The 21,554-nt window shown below is 44.3% G+C and overlaps 2 protein-coding genes and 1 long non-coding RNA gene across 4 annotated transcripts; 2 read left to right on the top strand and 1 right to left on the bottom strand.

The window, feature by feature from the left end:
- The first annotated feature begins 2,566 nt into the window (after positions 1–2,566).
- CACYBP (calcyclin binding protein) lies at positions 2,567–9,206 on the top strand. The gene is made up of 6 exons (XM_056356168.1): positions 2,567–2,720; positions 3,076–3,268; positions 3,977–4,073; positions 4,637–4,736; positions 6,000–6,094; positions 7,904–9,206. The coding sequence occupies exons 1-6, from the start codon at positions 2,700–2,702 to the stop codon at positions 8,061–8,063; spliced, it is 666 nt and encodes a 221-aa protein (XP_056212143.1). The 5' UTR covers positions 2,567–2,699; the 3' UTR covers positions 8,064–9,206.
- A 188-nt stretch (positions 9,207–9,394) lies between these two features.
- On the bottom strand, positions 9,395–12,458 carry MRPS14 (mitochondrial ribosomal protein S14). 2 transcript variants are annotated; one of them, XM_056356170.1, is made up of 3 exons: positions 12,375–12,458; positions 11,810–11,968; positions 9,395–9,711 (listed from the first exon to the last, which is right to left on the bottom strand). In XM_056356170.1, exons 1-3 carry the CDS (start codon positions 12,447–12,449, stop codon positions 9,529–9,531), a joined length of 417 nt encoding a protein of 138 aa, XP_056212145.1. In that variant the 5' UTR covers positions 12,450–12,458; the 3' UTR covers positions 9,395–9,528. The 2 variants fall into 2 exon arrangements, with proteins under 2 accessions (XP_056212145.1, XP_056212144.1); XM_056356169.1 differs by having other exon boundaries at positions 12,312–12,440.
- Positions 12,459–12,644: 186 nt separating this feature from the next.
- Positions 12,645–21,530, top strand: LOC130156626 (uncharacterized). Its single transcript, XR_008824534.1, has 3 exons — positions 12,645–13,750; positions 14,958–15,084; positions 16,851–21,530. It is a non-coding gene; the product is annotated as an uncharacterized LOC130156626 (long non-coding RNA).
- The last annotated feature ends 24 nt before the right edge of the window (positions 21,531–21,554 follow it).

Raw genomic sequence — 21,554 nt, 5'->3', positions numbered from 1 at the left:
TGTGCTACATAGCTAACTCCAGCCCGTTTGTTAGGATAAATGTACTTGATGGTTCACAAGGGATAACCTGTTCTGCACGGCTCTGACAGATGCTGTGTTAGAGAGCTAACAGGTCACCCCGGTCCTCTGTTCCAAATGCTAATCTGAGGTTTCCAGCACTGAGAATATACTGGTAAATATGCTTTTCTTAAAGGTTGTTCATATAGAGCAATGAGGCAACAGGAGTTGTTAAGGACTTCATGCTTCCCTGGAGTACACAAGAGAAATAAGCAGGTAAGCCATGAGGCAGCGTGCCTGAAGGAAGACAGGGAGCAGAAGGAAACAGCAAGAGACTGAAAACTCATAACAGAGCAAGAATAGGACAGAGCAGAATTTACAGCAGTCAAAAGTATTCAAATGCTTTATAAAACCATTTTTCCGTGTCAGCATTTGCTCTAGGATTTTTTTTTAATTGAGATGAACAGCCATTATTCCCAGATAACTGGAAAAGCGCACAGCACTTCAGCAGAAGATATGAAGGCAAAGCAGTAGAAAAGCTGAAGATTAAATTTCCAGACCTAACGATTTGTATTGATTTACCTCCACATCACTATTCAAAGACTGTTTGTCATCAGTTGCTATCTATGCCTGCAGACAGAAGCAGAAGGAATGGTGCTAGATAAAGAGAGCACATCCTTTCAAAGCCCTCTCAGATGCTTCCTTCCCTTCCCCCCGACCCCCAGCTGATGGGCACTGAGGAGCACTCTGTACTGCACTTTGGCTGCTAGACTAGACCAGCATCTTCCTGCTGAGTTTCAGTACTCCTGCTAACTCCAACCTAGCGCCTTTTCCCCCTCCTGATGCAGGAACTGTTCTGATTCTCACCCCCAACCCCCCCTCTCCCCTCGCCCCCAGAGAAGGCCTGCCACTTGGGATGGAAAGGGATGCACAGAATAAACTTGGCTTTGTCAGGCTCTTGTGTCTCCAGCCAGAGGAGGATGCAGCATCCAGGCGCTACTGCAGTTGTATGCAAAGGAGAGCTGTGTGGAACTTGTTTTTACATTACAGGAGTGGAAACTCTTCCACACAGGAGCTGCCACTGAAGTGGAAGTGCCACGGGCACCAAAATGCTCCTGATTTAAGGAAACAAAATAAATGGTGGTTTTAAAAAAATCCCAGGAAAAAAAGGCAAATTACAGGGTCACTTACATATAGTATACTTGCATTTATATTGTACATATATACGTGCATTTATATAGCAGTGAAAGCATTTTCTTCTTTAGCCAGAAATTAAAACTATAAAGCAATACCAATTTAAATTCTAAAACTGTGAGTGCTTCCTAATATAAGACTGCAACTGGGAGTGAAGAAAGTAAAGATTAGTAGCTAAGAAAAAAAGCACAGTTTTTTCTTGTCTCAGTGGTTGCTCACCAAAAAGATCATAAGGAAGCAATTCCTGAATAAGCGACTGCCCGTAACCTATTAAATAACCATCACACTGAAGGACATTCCAGTTGACCATATTGTATTTTGCAGATAAAAATCAACAAGCCCAGCTTCAAATGCTGTTCCTGAAGGCAGACAGGCTGAAGCTCATTCCTATGAAAATTAAACCAGAACCTCATAGTTAGTTATGTAGATCTTTCCTGACCCTTTCTCAGTTGCAGATCTTGAAGCACTGGACCAGAGGGTTATAATAGAACAGTTCAGTACAACGTATTAAAACTGTTTTGTGGAATGCAGACTTGAACATAAAGCCTTGGCTTCAGCTTTTCTGTGTATTTACCTTCATCCAGTCTGTTCTTCCCTCCACACCTCTATAAAAAAAGCCACCTCTTTACAGATTAATTAATTCCTTGATGTTCCCTTTAGAAGAGGAACAGAAAAAAAACCCTAATCCCACAAATCAGCAAAGGAGCTGGTATTCCTTGGTTTGGTAAAATAGATGTTATAACTGGCATCCTCTTTTAGAGAAACCTATTTTGTAAACGCTGAGGGGCTGCGTCCTGCCTCGGGCTCCATTGTTAAAGAGAGGCAAACGCTGACTCTTCCATTTACCTGCTTACTGAAAGATTGTTTTTTTAATTTTTTGTTTCCTCTGGGAAATTTTAATGCCCGACTAGGACTTGAGGATACAGAAGCTCTTTCGTTGCTGTTGAGTACGCTGACGCGGTAACGGCGGAGAAACACCTCGCTACAGTTTTTGTCTCGGGCAGCTGCAACCGAGGTGACAGTACTCGGGAGGGGCACGACAAATCTGCTCTAGAAGAGTTACGATCGCGGTCGCACTGGAGCCCGCCCGCCTCAGCCGCCCGCCCGCCTCAGCCGCCCGCCCGCCTCAGCCGCCCGCCCGCCTCAGCCGCCCGCCCGCCTCAGCCGCCCGCCCGCCTCAGCCGCCCGCCCGCCTCAGCCGCCCGCCCGCCTCAGCCGCCCGCCCGCCTCAGCCGCCCGGGAGGCGGGAAGGGCCGTGGCCCCACCCCTCGGCCTGGCCGCGCGGCTGCGTGTCGCCATGGCAACACGGCGGGTGAGGCGGGGCCGGGGGCGGGAGGAGCAGTTCCGCTCACCCGGCGGAACGGGCGAAGCTCGCGCCGCGCGCGCCTGGCGGCGGCAGCAACCCCAGCGCGTCACTTCCTCGGCGCGCGCGCCGGCGCAGCGGGTGAGCGGGGCGGGGCGGGAGGCCGGAAGGTTCCAGAGGGGCCGTGGGAGCCGCCGCACGCGCCATGGCCGCAGCGCGCGAAGAGGTGAGCCCCGCGGCTGTGCCTGTGTGCCCGGGGGGCGGGGGGGCCGGGGGGGCCCGCGGGGCGCTGTCAGCCCGGGGCGGGGGGCGCCGTCCTGCGCTCGGCCCCCTCCCGGTTGCTCTTGGGTTTGGGGCTGGCGCAGCACGGGCTGGTGGAGGGGCGAGCGCACGGGGCCGGGGCTGCGCGGCGGGCGGGCGGCCGCGGCTGCGGGGCGGGGCGCGGCGGGAAGCGATGGTGCTGGCGGTGACCTGGAACCGCTGCACCTGGGGAGGCTGAACGTGCGAGAGCTCGGCTGTGGGTCTTGGTTGGAGAGAGCTGTGTCAGGGACATGCGTGTGATCTTTTTATTCCTGAACCAGTTACAAAAAGATTTGGAAGAGGTTAAAGAATTGCTCACCAAAGCCACGAGGAAGCGGCTTCGTGATGTCCTGATGACGGAGAAACACAAGCTAGAGCTAGAAATCAAGAATCAGCCCCCTCCGAAGCCAAAAGATGTGGTAGAGGAAGACAAGTCGTCGCTGGGGGGGTACACGGTGAAAATAAACAACTATGGTAGGACTGTTTTTCTGAACGCTTACTGGAGCCTCTGTCTGAAGAGAAGGCAGGGCGGCTCTAGTATGATTTACAGTTGACACGTAGCATTATAGAAAAGCCTTGTTACATGGTTATTTCATACTGGAGACCCAACTTTCACAGTGCCTGCTGTGCTGCCCCAGCCATGGTGTGTGCTAATTCCGTTTGTGTGATAGTACTGGTGGGATGCACCAATGATCCTGGTAGACCAGCTAGTATTTTTCCATTGCCTGGTGCTTAGCAGGAGTGAAAGTGAGCTTTGGCTTCTCTGCTCGCCATGTAGGTGAAAGGAGAGGGAATTGCTTAAGATACTCATTGTGCAGGGAGCAGGAGAAAAAGTGGGTCAAGGAAACTGCAGCAGAAGCAGACAGCTACCTCTGACTCCCCCTGCACAGAAGGTGTTGCTCTCCTTTTACCTGAAGCTGGTTATGTGTGTGTTTTCTCAGAATTTGCAGGAATTGGGGAACAGGGCCACATGTGATGACCTCCTTTTGCTCTCCAGTTATGCCTGAATAATTCTTGTTTTTCCCTTATCCCTCTGAAGATTGGTTGTTTCAATAAGGCAGAGAGATCCTCGTCATTGCTAGGGAACTTTGCAGAGGGAGTTGGAATGGAATGCATGAAGCTTATGGAGGAAAATTGGAACTCTCTCTTTTTTTTTTTTCTTGTTTTTGTTTTTACTTGCAGGTTGGGATCAGTCAGATAAGTTTATTAAGATTTACATCTCTTTAAGTGGAGTCCAGAAGCTTCCAGCTGAGAATGTGCAGGTGAATTTCACAGAGAGGTGAGTTTACCTTGTTCCACCACAGCACAGGGGGAGAACATGGGTGAAGATGACTGTTTGAAATGCAGGGATGTGTTGAGTTCTGTTCTGGATCAGCCATTACTCCCCACCCCCTTTTTTCTTTTTTTAAACTTGAGGAGTATTAGCTTTCAGTAGCACTTTGCACATTAAGTGTAGCCCACTAAAGAGGGCATCAGGGTATTTTCATTTTACAGATGCTTGTGGTACCTCGTGCTTGACAGGATATGTAGTCTTAGTCCAAGGTTTTGATGGTGATAGAACTGAAGTGTATGTGAAGTAAATCTACCTTTTCAAGACCAGTGTAGGTAGAAAGAACCCTAAAGTTCTTGACTTGTTCTGAAGTCTGGATAGGTCCTTTGAAATCCTCAGTATTAAATCCGACTGAAGATTTGAGAGCCTTGGGAAGGAAGTAATTCAAGCCTGTTGACAAGCTTTCCCAAGAAATATGCTATATAAAGGGCTTTCAAACACTGTTTTCAGCGGCAAAGTACAACAGTCTTACAGTGATTGAAATATGACCTCCCTCCACTTTCTGATTCCAGGTCATTTGATCTGCTAGTGAAGAATCTGAATGGGAAGAACTACACCATGACCTTCAACAACCTCCTGAAACCCATCTCTGTGGAAGGCAGCTCTAGAAAGGTCCGTGCACTGTCTTGTTAGAGGTGTTTCAGTCCCTCACAAAGTACAGTGTTCTTTGCCTGACTAGTTAGGAAACTGGGTACTAACCTTCAGTCCCTCCCTTCTGTCTGTAAAGTCTCTTCACTGTGAATTTGATTCTTACTAATTGGTAACAGTCATAACTGTGGAATTATCCTCTGGAATCCACGGGCTCCTGTTTCAAAAGATCATGTCTGGATATCATATGTTTTTTTTAACAGCTCGCCAACCGGATTTCGGAAATCAATAAGCAGAAAATTCCACAAAGCATCTATTTGCATCCTTGTGCTTTTAAATACCTCTGAGAAGTTCTTTGCAATTTTAACCTCCAAGAGCCTTAGCAGTCTGGAATCTTGGGAAGCTTAAATAGGCTTAATACCCAAAGTAGTCTGAAACGTGCTTTTGCCTTTGTAAGGGTTTGTTGCTCCAGAATTGAACACTAGTAACATTTTACTGCTGATAGTGTCACTACTCTGCTACTCATAGCACCTTTCTGGGCTTAGGGATGTGTCAAAATACCTTGTGTGCGTTCTGTGCTTTGTGTGCTGTGCTTAGTGACATCAGATGTGAAGACATGATGGTTCAATTTGAAGTTGCCTTAAAACTAGGCCAGTGTAAAATTAGAACAACTGAAGTAAATGAGGGTGATGCTCTGGTAATTTTTAACATGGTGTAAAAGTGAGCAGTGGTCACGTACTGGCTAAGCTAAAGCTCCAGCAGACTCTTGTGTGCCGTGGCGCACAGGAGTTTTTTTGCAAAATTTAGGTCAGCGTTGCAATTAAACAGGCTTTGCTTGGAGCTTGAAAGATTTAGCAATGCCCTAAAACTAGTTTCTTATTCTTGAAGAAATAAATTGCAAGAGCCTCTACCTTTGTGTTCTTGGAGAAGTCCAGTAAGTATAGCCACCCTTCACCAGACAGTCCTGGGTACTTCTAGCATCCTGAGAATCACTAAATGGCGTTTCTGCAGCCCCATAAGTTCTTCTGTATTGGTACTACAGTTCTGTACTGGTATTATATTAATTATGCCACCTAAATTGTCCACAATGAGGTTGATACTTTGTATCCTGAAGCTGTGTACGTACTATAAATTGTGTGCTACATACTGATCAAGAGGATAAATGTTTTGGGGAATTTGTGAGTAAAGGAGCAGGTCTATGTTCAAAGCTAACGTTCCTTATTGTGGCTGTGACTGGCATCCCTTTATGAAGCATTCTAAATTCACACCTTGCTGTTCACCATACAGATAAAGACAGACATGGTCCTTGTGATGTGTAGGAAGAAGCGGGAGGAAAAATGGGAATGTCTCACTCAAGTGGAGAAAGAAAGCAAAGAGAAAGAGTAAGTGTCTCTTCAACCCTTCATCTTGTATTCCATTTCTTGTCCTACAGACTGCTTTAGGACTGCCAGGAGAGCCGGTCTGTACGATACTGACTGCACGGTCAAACTGTGAGAGTCACTCTTGTGGGGGACAAGCCCTTAAGATGTTTGAGAATCATTAGGTTGAGATTTTTTTTGGTACTAGTAGGACTGGCAATGGAGGAGATAACACTTTGAGTAGCTGTTTGCCACTGTTCTGGTGTGTTATTGCTGTGATCGAGGCTGCATCGTAGGAAAAAGGATAGATGAGACCTGTAGTGAGAGTGCTAAAGGTAATCAGCCAGTTAAAGATTCATTTATATATTTATATTTTGATGGCTGCACTCCTTGCAAGAATGTCTCTAGTGAAGTTGACTTTATTAAAAGAAATACATTCCCTGCAGCTGTGCTGGTAAAATAAATGTTGTAGTCACCTGTGTGTGAAGCGCCTGTGCAAAAATCCCAGGGTCCTTTTGGCAACACAGGTCTTTGTTTACCTAGATCATTATATAAGGTCTCAAGCTAATTTGTATCACTTCAAGAGCTTGGCAGCAATCCTGCAAGCAGCTTAGACACTGGATATATAAGGGTGGTGAATTACAGCAGGAAACACCTGGGGACAAGAGATTAAATATATATAAAAGTAGTATATCTTGTAATAATTTTATTTTACTGTACACATGTGTTTATCCAGAATGCATAAGCTCACGTTGAAGCATGGAAAAACTCACCCTCTCAAAAGTTACACCTGCCAACAACTATTCATATTGTGTTTTATAGGGTGGTTTGCTAAAACTTATTAGTCTTAACTAACCATACCTGCATTTAGAGCAGAACTACCTTCCCCTCTCAAATGAGATGACTGGAGATTAAGAGAAGGTGACTTGACTACTCATGCAGGTTGCTGGAGGGACCGGGTCATTTTGTGAAACCTGTATCTTCTGCAGAGAAGCCCTGCATGCTGCCCAGCCTGCTGTGATCAGTATTGCTGCCTTACTCAGTGTTGAGGATTTACAGTATGGCAAACGAGTAAATTGGGAAACGTACCTCAGCTTCTGAGTGCTTGTGTCTGTGAGGCTGGTGCTTAGCCCCGAGCTTGGGGAACTTGTTCTCTCTCCTAATCTACTTCAGTCTACCTGTTTTGCAGATAGCTTGCAGCTGCATTAGTAACTACCTAGGGGGTTTTAGAAAACAGGCTAGAGAGAGGCAATTTTGCCAGAGAGGACATTATGTATAGTCTGGTAATATGGGGCATGTCGTACCCAGGTGCTTACCGTCTGGGTGGCACCGATTGTCAGCTGTTAAGAAAATTGCTTTGAAAGGCAAGGTGCTAAAACTGACTCGATTAACCTCTGGAAATAATCAGAAGAATGGGAAGCAGAAAAATACCTTTTGAGTTGTGAATGTGGTCACTTCGAAGAGCTCAGTGTGGTTCTTTTTCTATTTTTATTCACTTGTCACATAACATCATGGACAGATACTGGCACTTTCTGTGACTGCTATATTCCACTTCTGCATTCTAAAATTAACTTTGGGTGGTGCTTCCTGGGTCATGTTTACTGCAGAATGCTTCCCATCATCTTTAGTGGGGGGCAGCTCTGGGTGTACTGTTCAACTTGCACTTACTTCTCGCTCCTTGGAAGCTGAGTGAGACTGCCAGGGTCTGAAGCCTTTGCCAAAGCAGAATCCTCACTGTTAACCAGGACGTTTCAAAAAAAAAAAAAAAAAAAAGTCTTTTTTTCACAGAATTGTTGAATATACTCTCTTTTCTCCTATGTATCCGTTTTGCAGGAAGGCTGCCTACGACACCTCAGATCCTAGTGAAGGGCTTATGAACCTTTTAAAAAAGATGTATGCAGAAGGGGATGATGAAATGAAGCGCACCATCAACAAGGCCTGGGTTGAAAGCAGAGAAAAGCAATCCAAAGGGGACATACCAATGGATATTTGAAAGTACTCTAAGGGCCGCCTTAACACTGATCTTCCATGTGAGACACGCTGTGCTGCAAAGATCATTGTTTACACAACCTTCTTCCAGGCTTCCAAGACAGTCATTTTCCATTTCAGGTTGGAGAAAATATTTAAATAAAATATAGCTTATAAAGCATTTCCTTCAGTCAAGTGCTTCACCATTTCCTGAAGAGTGGAGGATAGGTATATCCTTACCCCTCCTTGAAAAAGCATCTCAGATGAGTGGAGAGTGCTGTGAAACAGAGAACAGAATGTAAAGGAAAAGGAACCCTGAACTAGGATGGGTCAGGGCCTCTGCTGCAAGGGAGAGCTGTACCGGCTGGTTGCTGGGGCTAATGTCATGCTCACTACACGGGCTGTGGTTTTTTGGTTAGATGTGGGAAAGTATGTTGAACTGTAAAGCATGTCACAAAGGGAGAAATGCTGAAGAAAGTAGAACCACTATTCAAGCACTTGATAGTTGAGCAGAAACAGTATGATGTTAATTCTATGGTATTAAAATTTAATTATTCTCAGAAGTTAATTACTGGCTGTTTAACCTGGTATGAATTTTGAAAATGAAAACAGCTCTTTAGTGCCTATGCTGTGACCTCCTTGGGGTGTCTCTGAGGTGGGGGAGGGGGGCAAAGTAGCCATTACCCCTTTATTACCCTGCTTTGAAGAAGAGTACAGGGCAAACATGAGCTTAGCAGCAAGCTTCTTGTTACTCTTTCCTGCTTCCTTCTCATGTGTCTCCCAAGGACAGATGTGTTTGATGTTACTGTACAAATTAAGGAAGCCATTATTCTCTTATGGTCTGGACTAGGACTTACTTGCTACTTTGTTATTAAAGCATTGGACCAAGTGCTGTACTACAAACAGTAGACAAATAGTAGCACACTGTAGTTTCTAATAGGTCCTTTTATCCACTTTGTCTGCTTGTTAATACATGTGTACTAAGTTTGCAAAGTGACAGAATCTAAACTTGAGGCCATGTTATATTTTCAGTTTGTGCTCACGCCTGTTTGTGGCAGAATACCCCTTTACCCTGTTGTACAGTTTCATTTATGCTTTTACCCAAATTACCATGGTGAACTTACCGTACGGTAGCAAAAAAACCTGTTTAAATGAGCCATTTAAATGAGCCTTGTGCAGTATGTCTTTATTTCTAATGTTGCCCATATCACAAACCTGTTTATTTCTCCAGCCATCAGGTAGTGACTTCTTTTTCTCAAAATAAAACTGCCTCTCATACAGACCAGTTTAGTACAGTTATGCTGCTTTTGTCAGCTGATGCCACTTGCACTCCAGTGAGTTTAATGAATCAGCATGGCTTGTCATTGTTCCTTTTATTAGTTTGATATTGATGCTGGACTCGTAGACAGGTCAGTCTTGCTTTAATTACTCAAATACACCAACGGAGTGTATTCTGTGTTTTCTGCCTGAATGTACATCCATGCAGTGATCTACCACATAGCCCTCTGTATCCCCGACATCTGAGCATGGTCAGCAAAATGGCGGAAAACGATTCTGCTGAGCCTCCAACGACGCTTCACCCCCCGAGGGCGGGATGTCAGGACACACCTGTTTTGGATCCTCACAGGGCAGCTGTCCCGGGGCAAGTTAGCAATTTCTTTATCAGCCACTTCCTAAAAGAGAAGACCACAGCACAATGTTTATCCTGTTCCCCAGGATTCTGAGGCGGCTTATGGCCCATCTTCCTCACTTGACCCTTTCTAGGCATCCTAACAGTGAACGTAAAATGATCCACACCGAGACCCCCGAGTTAACCTTATTACACAGACTAAACAACCTCATGCCAGTAATGATAGTTTGTCCTTGTTGCAGGGTGGGCTAGCTCTTTAAGAGGTCCAAAATTTAACCTTACTACAGACTGAACCACCTCAAACCAGTAGTTACAGTTAGACAAAATCCACTTGGCTTTCTTGTTGCAGGGTGGGCTAGTCCTTTAAGATAAGCTGAATGTAAATATATTGTCCCTTATCAACTGCCTTCGCCGGTAATGTGGTTTGATGTCAGTAAATGGGATATCACATAGCCTAATTCAGAAGGCATTACAGCCAGAGGAGAACAAGTCAAAGCATCTCTGTTCTAATAAAAAGCCTTAAGAAAGGTCCTTCTGTGTACAAGACAGCTTAACAGTTTTCAGGAAGCACCAGGTAGCAGCAACTGAAATGTCAGAACAAGCGAGCCCAACAACGAAACGCAGCCAAAAGGAAGCTGCTTGAGGCTAGGGAAGCATCCCTAACTGCAGCGTTCCTAATGTGCTATTTTCTGAAAGACACAAGGGCTCGATGAATCCCGTGTTCAGTCATGGTAGGAAGTCATTTGCAGGTATAAGGAAAGACTGAGGCCGGCCTACGTAAACAGTAATAGTGTAAGGCTGTCTTCTAAAGTGATGCTCGCCTTCAGTGAAAGACATCATCAAGAAAGCAGGAATATGACTTTCGACTTCACTAACAGGAAGGTCAGTAGGACTTTCTGTCTTCAGAGCGTATTTCAGTTACTGGTTTTGTACAAGTGTATATAGCTCTACCTATACACTGTCTAGTACAGCCAAACAGTATTTTTTTTGACCCATTTAATTCCTAGGATTTTATTCAGAAAGTAGCCTATGCTTTCAAAAACTCTTTAACTTTTTAAGACATTAAATTCAGAGCCAAATAACATTTTGTAGAGGAGAAAAAAAAAAGTTACTTTCCTAGAGTCTTTTTCTTCATTTTAACTGCTCCTATGACTTAGTGACTTCAAAAGATTACAAAAGCAGCTGAGGAATACTAAAAGCAAAGCCAGCTGCCATTTTTGTGTTTGTTTTTTTGGTTTTGTGGTTTTTGTTTGGTGTGGTGGGTTGGGTTGGTTTTTTGGGGGGGGGGGGGGGGGGGGGGGGGAGGGAGAGGAGGAGGAGAAGGTCATGTTTTGCTGTTGCTCTCTAAGGACACCCAACAGACTAGACTTGTAATTAATACAATTAATTACAGTTAATATAGAACGTAGATTCATACACTTTATCAGGATGTTTAAATGTGAAAAGATCTTGCCACAACTGGGCGTGGCCAGATCAACATCACAGAGAAATATTTCTGATACTTGCAAATGTTTTTAATGCTTAGTAAGGAAGACTGGGAGCAGGCCATCAAATAACTGCTTTTTTAAGAACAGATCTAACTGCCACATTTGATGCATCTTTTTACATGCTTGAAGCTCAGGGAAGGAGTAAAATTAAGTATTTCTTTTGAACAAATTGGTTTTGGCTGGATCAGGCTTCCAGGTTTTTAAGTACAAAAAAAAAAGTAAAGTTTACTTAGGAAACTACAAAATATGTAACATCCCATAGTATCAGAAATAAAGAAAACAGATTTCCGAATGTATGTTAGTAACAGCTGTAACAGGAAAAAAAAAAAAATGAGATTCACCATATGTAGCGTTACATATACTGCTTACAGGAGAAGCACTGGTTTAAAAAACCCCCACAACCCAACATACACAAGCTCTAGTCAGGTGGATACACTGTTCTAAACACCCCCAAAAGGCAGAGGCTCTGAAGGCACCTGGGTGCCAGTGGTAACCGTGCAATGTACGTGCTTATGCGTTAGGGAAACGCCATCATTCATGACCTGGCACAGCTGCTCGGCTCCGTATGGCGGCCCCTGCAGCCCAGGGCACACGACGGCAGTGAGGCCGGTGCGGGCCCATGCGCTGCCCTGGCCGGGGCACGGCCACCGCTACCTGCAGCTCCTTGGGCAGGATGGTGTTCTTCCGGATGGCGTTGATCCGCAGCCGCTCGTCCGCGTACTCGTACGCCAGCTTCCTTCTCTTGACGTCCCGCAGCATCCTCCAGTCCACGTAGTAGCTCCGCACTTGCCACGTGCGAGGCAAGGGAAGAACCTAATTAAAAAAAACCTAAATTTATAACACCCACCTGTTGCACATACCGTTTGCCCAGGTCAAGTATGAGTTATTTCCTAAAGTGTATCTTTTTTTTTTTTTTTCCCTCTCCTGTCAGACTTTTTCAAATTACATTCTTGCAAAGCAGCTGCTTCCCCTGAAGGTTCTGTGCGATGCAGTTCAGCTCCCGCACGGCTGCGAGCAACGTGCGACAGGGGACACACTGGTGACACCCCCGCCCCCATTACACCCCAGCGGCTCAGGCCCAGTCTGCGCTGCCGCGGGGCCCAGGCCGCGGCCAGCCGCCGCCGCCCGCAGTCTAACAAGCCCCGCCGGGCCCTACCCGCTCCCACAGCGCCTTGGCCGGGCCCTGAGGGGAACAGGGGCGGGAGGGAGCCGCGCTGACCTGCCGAGCGGCCCGCAGCGCCCAGCCCAGCGCGGACGCCGCCATTTTGTCGCTGCGCGGTGGCGCCCCGCGCATGCGCCTCGGGCCGGCGGGGCTGCTGGGGGCGGGAACGGCGGGAGCCCCGTTGGCCGCGCCGCTGCGGGCGGGGAGCGGCGGGGAGCGGCGGGGAGGCGGGCGCTGCAGCGGGCTGCGCTGCGTGTCCCGGTGCTGGCGGCAGGCCTGGCTCGCCAGAGGGAGCTGGCAGCTGCCACAGACACGCAGGATCCGATTTTGGGGGATCCCGTGTTGGGAAGTCTGTGTGGAGGACAGGGAGGGAGCCCCGCGGGGGGAATGGGGTGCAGAGGCCTCGCATCGCCTTGTGGGCCCCTGTCTAGAAAAGCGTACCTGCCCTTGCTCTTACAGGTTCTAGTTTTATTTTGTAAAGAGTTTCATTGTATGTCACCTAGGACTGTGCCTAAATTTGTATCAGCGTTTTGTATTTCTTTTAAACTCATGAATTTTGGATAAGTTACACCGTTTTACAGACAAAATTGAACAACCATAACCCTGAACAGTAAAAAAAATATATCTGGGAAATTCTGCTTCTGTTGCTCTTAGCTGCCCTGTTGTCGGGTGAGAGAATCTGTCCTGTTCTGTTGACTGGGACTTCACTTAGGCAGTGTTTAAAACATCTAGGTCTTGATCTCAGGGAGAACATCCATTAAGTTTTTGATGTTGAATTAATCGTTTTGATTAAATTTTCCCTTTGTATCAGCTTGTCAGCTACATCCAAAAAGTCATGCGAGAAGGTGGATTCCCTCTGTTTGCCATGCTGCTTGCTGTCTGTGCCAGGTGTATTGTGCTGGTCCTGAAGTACATACATGTCATCTGGAAATGGCTAGATTGGCAGGCTAATGCACTTAAATTTTATTATCCGTGCTGCAGACAGCAACAACAGCTTCCACAGTAACTTGCCCACCTAGGTTGCCTGGTGCAGGTGATGGTGATCAGTGGAAAGAGACCATTCTTGGTGCTGATGAAGTGGTTCATTCTCCACAGCCTGTTTGGTTTCTGGCTGCCCTGCCAACTTGGGTGTTAGCTACCCCGAAGGTGTTTGTCCTGTGATGTGCCAAGCTGAAACCACTAACACCTGTTAGACAGACCCTTAAACTGACATAGAGGTATAGCCATTTTCCCTTTTCCTTGCTTTAGATGGGTGTCATGAGCCATGGAGAGGTTGAGATGCTTGTCACTGGCCTTGTTTCCCACCTTTCTGCGCTCCCTTCGTACTCTGAGAAGCTGAAAGGCTGCTCTTAAGCTGCAAGAGGGTCTGTCTATGGAGGGAAACTGCAGCAGCAAGGGCTCAGCTTGCACAGCCTGTGGGCTGCAACCCTTCTGTGAGTATCCAGTTCAAAATTCAGGCTGTTTGTGTTTCCTGGTGGTGTGGTGTGTTGACAGCTTGGAATTAGGTTTCTGCTGTTTGCAGGGAGAGAATGTCAAGCTTTGTTCCCTGATGTTACTGTCTATAACTTGCTATTTTTTCAGCTTTCAGGCTGGTAAAAGCAATCTGTAGAATATCAGCAGAGCAAACAAAGTAGGGAGCTGGATGTGATCAAAGTGGATTTGGATGTTAGAGCATGCCTTTGTTTCTACAATACCTTGTTCCACTTCCCCTTTATCTCTGTGTTTATTGGATGCTCCAGGTGAGTGAGGAAGCAGTGAGTGTGGGAAGGAGAACTGTTTCTTCAGCCAGGGCTGAATCCTTCCCTTGCTCAATAGCATCACCTGTGTACACAGCACTTTCCCACTGATGGCCCTGGGGCTATGCCTGCTGCCTTGCAGCACTACCTTTCCCTTTTTGTAACAGGGTTGCCCAGGACAGAGTGTTTGGTGCTTATAGCTTTAATAAATAGAAACTAGGTGAAAAAGCATGGAGCCTCAGCGCGAGTTAGCAGTGTTTGCAGTGTTCAGTGCAGTTGCTGCATTTGACTTCACTCCCCTGTTGCAGTGACAGCTTGGCAAGAGCTAACGATGCATCAGCTGCTGCTGCCTTCAGCTCCTTCACCATGGCTTCTGGTTGCAATAAAGCGAAGCAACTAGTCAGAATCTGAGACAATTTCTAGCTAAAACCTGGCTCACTAATCCATGTGGTTAAAATAATCTTATAACAATACTTACAACACATAATTTGCTTTCTTTGAAGTTCTTGAGGGTTTTTCTCAAGTATTGTGCTGGATAAGTGCGGTGTTGTGTTCAACTACTGCTGGTTTCAAAAGGTGTTTTATTTTTACTTGTTATGTTACTGCACCTGAATTTCACATCATTAATACTACAAATGTACTTGTCAGTATCTGGGTCTCAGTGATAATTCTGGGATGTTTGAAACTAGATTTACAAGGCTGGAAGGGTTTTCTGGCTTTTGCCTAGAAGCAGAGCATAAAACAAATAGGAAATTAATCTTCCTGCTGGTATGCAAGACTGATACTGAGTAGGGGAATCGCTCCCAAACCCAGCGTGCTCCTTAGGTGGTTTGTGGGAAGGAAACACCCTGAGGCCTGTGTTGGTTCCTTTCATCTGGTTCATGAGGCCTTAAATTCAGCACAGGGACTACTGCTAGTTTGCAGCTGGAGTGGGAAGAGGAGAGGATTTGGTGACCTTTCAGCTTGCTCGAATTACCTTTGAGCTGGTGGCTGCATCAGAAGGACTCTGAATCAGGCAGCTCTCAGAAAAGGTAGGAGAAAAGTATTTTTATTTCCATTGAGATTCCTGTTGTTTGTTTTGAATGAAAAACCCAGTTAATTTTTCTTTGACTTCCTGTAGCAGATGCCATCCAAGACTTTGGAAGCCTTACACAAACATCAATAGTCCTGTATCACGGGCACGTGTTATTACTGTAAAATGTATAGTGGTATTTAATGTTACTCTATTTTGAAGGGCTTAAGCTTTCCCAGGTTGTCTCCTCCAACCGTATGAAACCACCTATCTGCTCAAGTAAATGGGAGTTTCTCCTCTGGCTTTAAGAGAGTTAGGGTTTCACCTAGAAGGTGATTATTTTAGATGCTTTTTCCTAGTAATTTCCCTTTTAGGCTCTGATTTGTATGTGACAGTAGTTGTTTTAAAAGCCTTTCCTTTCGTCATGAGATCATGCTGGAATTTAATCACACATCTTGTGATTGCAACAAACACTCTCGGTAACTGTTCTGTATTTTCTCATCCAAAAGCTCTTGCTATGCCTTCTAGTGTACCTTTTCACAGACTCGGTGGTGAAAGCCAGTAGAAGTTTCTTACCACATAAAATGAAATATATCACTATTTTCACAGTAAACTACTTTATTGATTATACGATTTAGAATAAAAATGTCAGTCATTCATTAAGTTAAAATTATCAAATGCAGGAGTTACAAAATTCTTGAGCTATGCAGGCAACAGAACAAAGATTTGCTTCAGGAAAGACTGACTTACACTGAAAGCTAATGATTTAACAGAGGGGAGCTAGGAAATTTGTTACAAAACATGATTATATTATAAACATAATTTGTAATATATTACAGAAGCATATCTATACTAACTAGTAAATGTACAAACTGTTAAGCCTCTCTGCACTTTCTAATGAGTATATAGGATTTCAGAAGCAACCTCTCATTCATATATGAACAGTTAATACACTTTGTTTATCAGACGTTGCAGAATAATTTGGGTGAAAGAAAAGGTGAATATAAGGATGAATCCAGAAGCACAGTGTCTACCTGGCTGATTATAATTATGTTTTTCTATTAATTATTTCAAATCATCCCAAACTTCTGTAGCATTAGGTAAAGTTTGTTCAGTCTCAAAGTAAAAAAGGTAGATACTTGCAAAAGAAACAACCTTGCTAAGTTAGTGATTGCTATTTTGGCAGTCATTGGTTGCATTAATTGCAACCATTAATTGTGTGAAGATTGCATAATAGTGGCTTATTACAGCAGTTGCATCAAATGACTTCTATGACCAATATCAGAGAAAAGGGGATCTGATGCAGAGCTTTTTGAAGTAGATGAGGTTTGCAATAGTAGAATAGTTTCACCACAGAAAATAAAGACAAATAATCCAGCTGGTTAACTAAATTATACTTATGATACTTATTTGTCTGTAAAATTAGTAGCTTGTCTCAGCTGAATGCTTCACTAAGAAAAATAGGTAAAGCAGAAGTAAAACGGGCTAGACTGCTTAGTGTTTGAGCAGTAGTATCATCATTTTGTGCATGTTTTGTCCCTTCATTTTTGTCAGAGCGCCAACAGAAAATAGTAGCCCCCAATGACTGAGTTCGACTCTTTGGTGTTACTGACTCGTGTCATTCTTTATTGCTAAAAGTGTTACAAGATGTAAGGAGTGCAAATGCATTCCAACTTGCTCAGAGATGAGCTAGCTTACCAGCTTCTGTGCTGCTACATCTGCTTCTGTGTTGAAGAGCACAGCTTTGCTGTGTGCCTCTGCAGGTGCATTTTCTTCTCTCCACAGGCTGCTGCTACATACTCCCACGTTGTCATCTCCATGCTTTAAGCAGTGTGGCGTTTTAAGGTCAACATCCATGGAAAAGCAGAGTACATGATGAGTGTCTGTCACTGGTAATGTTTGTGTATCCTGACCCTAAATGCTACCTTCCCAGTGTTGGTCAGACAGGGCCATTGCTGCTCTTCTCAGGAGTTATTGAATAAGTGATGGCTGTTTGGATATCAGCAGCACTTCTGTGAACTTGCTAAGGACTTTCTGAAATGTCTTCTTGTATTTGTTATTCCATTTGCGTTCCTGAAGAAATCTCCCCTGGCTTTAGGACAGTCAAACATGCCAATTTTCTGACTTGGCAGTTAGGAAACTGCCAGCTCTTGTGTCTCCTGCATTATGGTGCAGCTTGGCGGCTTCTGTTATAGCCTCTGTGTGCAAAATGCTGTGCTCAGAAAATCACACAATGTACTTTCCCATGGTACTTAGAAATCTCAGTCTCAGCCTATGGCTCCTTTCACTGCACCTCTTTTTTTTTTTTTTTTTTCCCTCTTTTTCTTCAATTTTAATGTGTGTTGTTTTTAGTGTCACGTTGTATAACACTTGCTGCTTGGATATGTACATATTCTGCCCCATTTCTCAATCTTTGCTCTTATAATTCTCTATTTTCTTCCGTTTCTGCAACCCTGGAGCTGTCCTAGACCTGCATTTCCTTTTTCCTGTGACTACAAGTCCATCCTTTCTCTCCTCAATCCCATCTCCACATTGCCTGGGTGGCACCCTGGTAAGTACATCCACATCTTTATCAGCTCTTGCCTTGATTGAAGCAACTTCCAGTCATGCATCTCTCCTGTGGCTGACTGGGCGTTAGCAGAAGATAATGCTGTGAAGGCCTATGCCCAGATATTCAAGCATTGACCTGTGGGATGCAAAAAGACTTAGAGAGTTAGGTCATTGGAGTCTTTCACATAATTACTGTAGGTTCTTTCCAGCTTTGATCATCCCATGCTTTCCTCTGCAAAGGTTGGAAAGACGTGAGCAGGGCTTCTTGCGTCCCTTTCCTTAGGAGAGTATTCTGCGTGTAGTAGATCTGACTGTTAGATGTTCTTTCCTAAATTAGTCCTTTCCCTAATCTGCTATTATTGCCAGTTATATGTGCGGCATGATATTCCCCACGAAGAAGCAGTTAAACCCACTCTTTTTAACAGCAGGGGAAAATCTCTTCATTACATGATGAAGAAGCCAAAAAAAGCTGTCCTCTTTCATTATGCTTGACAGAAATGCTTATGTTCAAGGGGTTTTCCTCCTGAATGATCTTTAAAACCAGGAAAATCTGACCTCAATTTGTGGTTCCCATGAAGCCCTAATTAGTAATGACATCATGTTACAACTCCAAATGCTATTCAGCACTTGGTGCTGGGCGATTTTGTGCATGTGCCTGTGTGGGGTGGTGGGGTGGTTTGGGGGACTCACCTCTGTGGATAACTTGCTAGCTGAAAAAAGGTCTCATAGACATAGTCCAGCTGGCTGGACAAAAATGCACATCGCTCTCAGCTTATCTGAAGTAAAGCAAAATACACTGTCTTTGGCTGTCCTTGTTACACAATAACAGGAAGATTTCGGTGGGAAAAGAATGTTGCAGGTGGGAACAGAAAACTACAGAAGAGAAACTAGGGGCGGGCTTGGTGTTTAGGCAACTAACCAATAATGAGCTTAACTTTTGTAATATGTATGAGCTAATTATAACAAGGCATAAAAGGTGACTGTAAGGTACAATAAACGAAGTCTGCTGATCGCTCATATTGAGTGACTGTGTCTTCCCTCCGTCGCAACACACCTGCAGGGGTTTGGAAATAAACCCTGCAAAACAAAGCTTTTGGGGTTTCCTGCAGTAGGCTATGATGAGAACCTGTGGAACTTAGGCGTTGAACTTGTTCAGAGCTTTGAAGCAATCTGTTGATTTGTTTCAGAAGTCTGCATAGCAGAAAAAGAAAGAGATGATTAGTTTCTGTAGCTCTTTGAGGGAGAGGAGTCTTGGAAAGCAGAATAGCAGTGTGTGTCTGTGGGAAGGCTGTATCTTTAGTCATAAACAGGTATCTGCAAAACCTCATGAGACAGAGACAGGGAAGCAGCCCTGCCTCTGCAGAGCAACATAATTTCCCCCCCCTCCATTTCTTTTACTGTAAGTTAAGTGTAGATAAGTGCTGAATGGAGGGGGGAAAACCCAACCAAACAAATTGCTACAAGTGGCAGCAGAGATAATTCCCTTATTTTATTACATATAAAATATAGGAGTTGTAGACCGAATCTTGAAATCCATACCCTATTTTGGTTGATATCAGTGATGACTTTGCTTGAAGAGAGATACACTAGAGTGGCCTGCAGTATAGGTATAAGCAGATATAATACGTATTTCCAGTGTTGGTGGTTTTCTGTTTCTTGTGTTAGCAACCAAAGCCTCGTGTTTCTGAGCATGAAGGACACCTTCCTGTAGATGTGCATGGTAAGGCATGACTCTGATGGTAGGGGTGTTTCCAAAGTTCTGGCAGACATTTAGGAGATATAAGAATGTTTCACAGAAACAGTTAATTTTCATCATAACTTGGGATTGTTTGACTTTCAGAAATGTGACTATAGTGGAAATAGCAGAGGAGCTGGAAGCTTGGTATGACTCTTTAGGAGTGGAGTCTTCGGTTACTTCAGAGAGTATTATTTGGGGCAGCACTGTTATCTTGAGTTCAGAAGTCCTGTTACTATGGATACATATTGGCCAAATGCTTTCTAGTTCTCGCATTACCTAATTTAGCACTTAAATAATGTTTTCTCTTCTGCTTGTGTGATGAGTAACATGACTGCTTAGTAAGCTACATATGGTGTGTATCTGCATCCTGTTGATACGAAAGTGTAAGTATTTAAGCAAGCATATATCACCTCCTCTACAGATTGACATCTACCATTAATGCCAAAATTTAGCTTGTAATGTTGAATAAGCCAATTGATAAATTTAGGTTTCTAGCTTTACACTTTATCCTTCTACCCTTGTTTGTTCAGTTCCTTCCTTCCTGTTATTCTTATCTATGAGGTGTTAATTTCTTAAGTCCAAAATTCTTGCTTAGTTGCAGCACAAGACTTTTACAGCAAACAGATTTGGTTTTGTTAAAGACTATGCCTGAAAACTTTAAACTAAATGTTTGGACTTTTGACATCTAAATATCAATGCAGTTAAACAGTAGTGTTTTATTTATTTTTAAGACTTAGTTTTGAGGCTTAATCAGCCTAAACCCAAGCTCATCCTATTTATTTATGCAGGGTAGGAAACAAGAAATGTTTTTGAAATAAAAGTACAGGAAAACAAATGGGTTTGCAACACATTCTCTTGCTCCATGTGTTAACAGATTTACTCCAGTATCTTCTAAATTAACCTTGCCAATGCTAAGATAACAAATCAGATAACTAAGTCAAAGCAAGACCTTGAAATCCCTCAAGTGAATCCAGCGTTCAGGCACACAAAGTGCCGATGCGTTGGTTTCACATAGAGGAATTTTTTTTAATTCTCCCTGATCCAGATAAAAGCGTAGGCTATGCGCTGTATTAGAAGAGGAGGATGGGTTTAATTTTATGTATCATTTGAATCCAATGATGAAAACCTGGTAACTTAAATCTGAAGGGCCTTTTTGAACTGGTGGACTAAAATCAGGAATCATTAGTGTGAGACCTTGAAGCTGAAGACAGCTGGTTCAGCTCTATCAGAACAGTTGTACCCGAAGTGAGGGTTTTGTGAGATGTAATCGACAGCACATGTGAAGCCAGATAAGGTTCTCAGTCCTGCCTGTACAGAGCAGATGTCCTCAGCTCCACAGAAACTCAGCCCCTCTGCTGTGTCTCCAGCAGGCAGAGATGAGGACTCTAAGGCTGGGGTTCATACTTGGTCAGGTCAGCACAAGGTGCACTTGCAGCGCCACGGGCCCTAAGGGATGGGAGAAGGATAGGGATGTTTAACAGCGTGCTGTAGAAAGGTGTGAGTTGTTTTGCAGCTGCGTGCAAACATGTCCAGTCTATCCCAGTGACACCTGTTCTGTGGTCCATTTCTCTTAGCTGATCTCCCTCCTTGAGCAAGTGTTCCACACTTAATAGTCCCTGTAGAAACAAACCCTTGGTGTCCCCTTGAATACCTTCCTGAAAACACTTCCACCCATGCCTGAAATGCAGTTGTCCTGGGAGAGATATCTCATGCATGATGCATGTTAAGTGAGCGAAACTCTCTCTCAAACTTCTTGTGCCAAAAGATCAGTGTTGACTCTGAATTTTTCATGCGTGCAGCACTGCACAGTTATCACACTTCTAGGTGAAAACCGTGCAAGCTGCTGAAGATTGCCATGGCCAAAAAGCAACCAGTAATGCAGTTCACAGCTGGGAGACTAATACAATGTCTGTTGTAACTGCAGGGGAATGAGAAGTGCTATGGCATAATTAATAGTTATGGTGGACTGTGATACTAAGTTTTCCTTGAAGGTTGCAAACTTAAAGCTCCTAGTTGGAGCATCTAGAAGCTCTTTTGTATCTAATTTATCCAGTGTGACTCTTTTTCCAGGTACTTGGCCAACCTAGTACTGAATCATGGCAAAACAAATAATTTGTCTTTTAGAAAATAATGAAAACCAGCTTTATATATATATATATATATATAAACTTCTTAGTTATATATTCACCACCACCACCACC

Source organism: Falco biarmicus, chromosome 11 (assembly GCF_023638135.1).
Source record: "Falco biarmicus isolate bFalBia1 chromosome 11, bFalBia1.pri, whole genome shotgun sequence".
In the NCBI taxonomy this organism is placed as follows: domain Eukaryota; kingdom Metazoa; phylum Chordata; class Aves; order Falconiformes; family Falconidae; genus Falco; species Falco biarmicus.
Note: the sequence above shows the minus strand (reverse complement) of the source record. Positions and strands in the feature narration are given on the sequence as shown.

Excerpts from the sequence above, each read along its gene's own strand:
- CACYBP (XM_056356168.1), top strand. The coding sequence starts at position 2,700 with ATGGCCGCAGCGCGCGAAGAG. Across the intron at positions 4,737-5,999 it reads TGGAAGGCAGCTCTAGAAAG|ATAAAGACAGACATGGTCCT; the intron begins GTCCGTGCACTG and ends TTCACCATACAG. Across the intron at positions 6,095-7,903 it reads AAAGAAAGCAAAGAGAAAGA|GAAGGCTGCCTACGACACCT; the intron begins GTAAGTGTCTCT and ends TCCGTTTTGCAG.
- MRPS14 (XM_056356169.1), bottom strand. The coding sequence starts at position 12,419 with ATGGCGGCGTCCGCGCTGGGCTGGGCGCTGCGGGCCGCTCGGCAGGTC. Across the intron at positions 11,969-12,311 it reads CCAAGGCGCTGTGGGAGCGG|GTTCTTCCCTTGCCTCGCAC; the intron begins GTAGGGCCCGGC and ends TTTTTTAATTAG. Across the intron at positions 9,712-11,809 it reads TCCTGCCCAAGGAGCTGCAG|GAAGTGGCTGATAAAGAAAT; the intron begins GTAGCGGTGGCC and ends CTTCTCTTTTAG.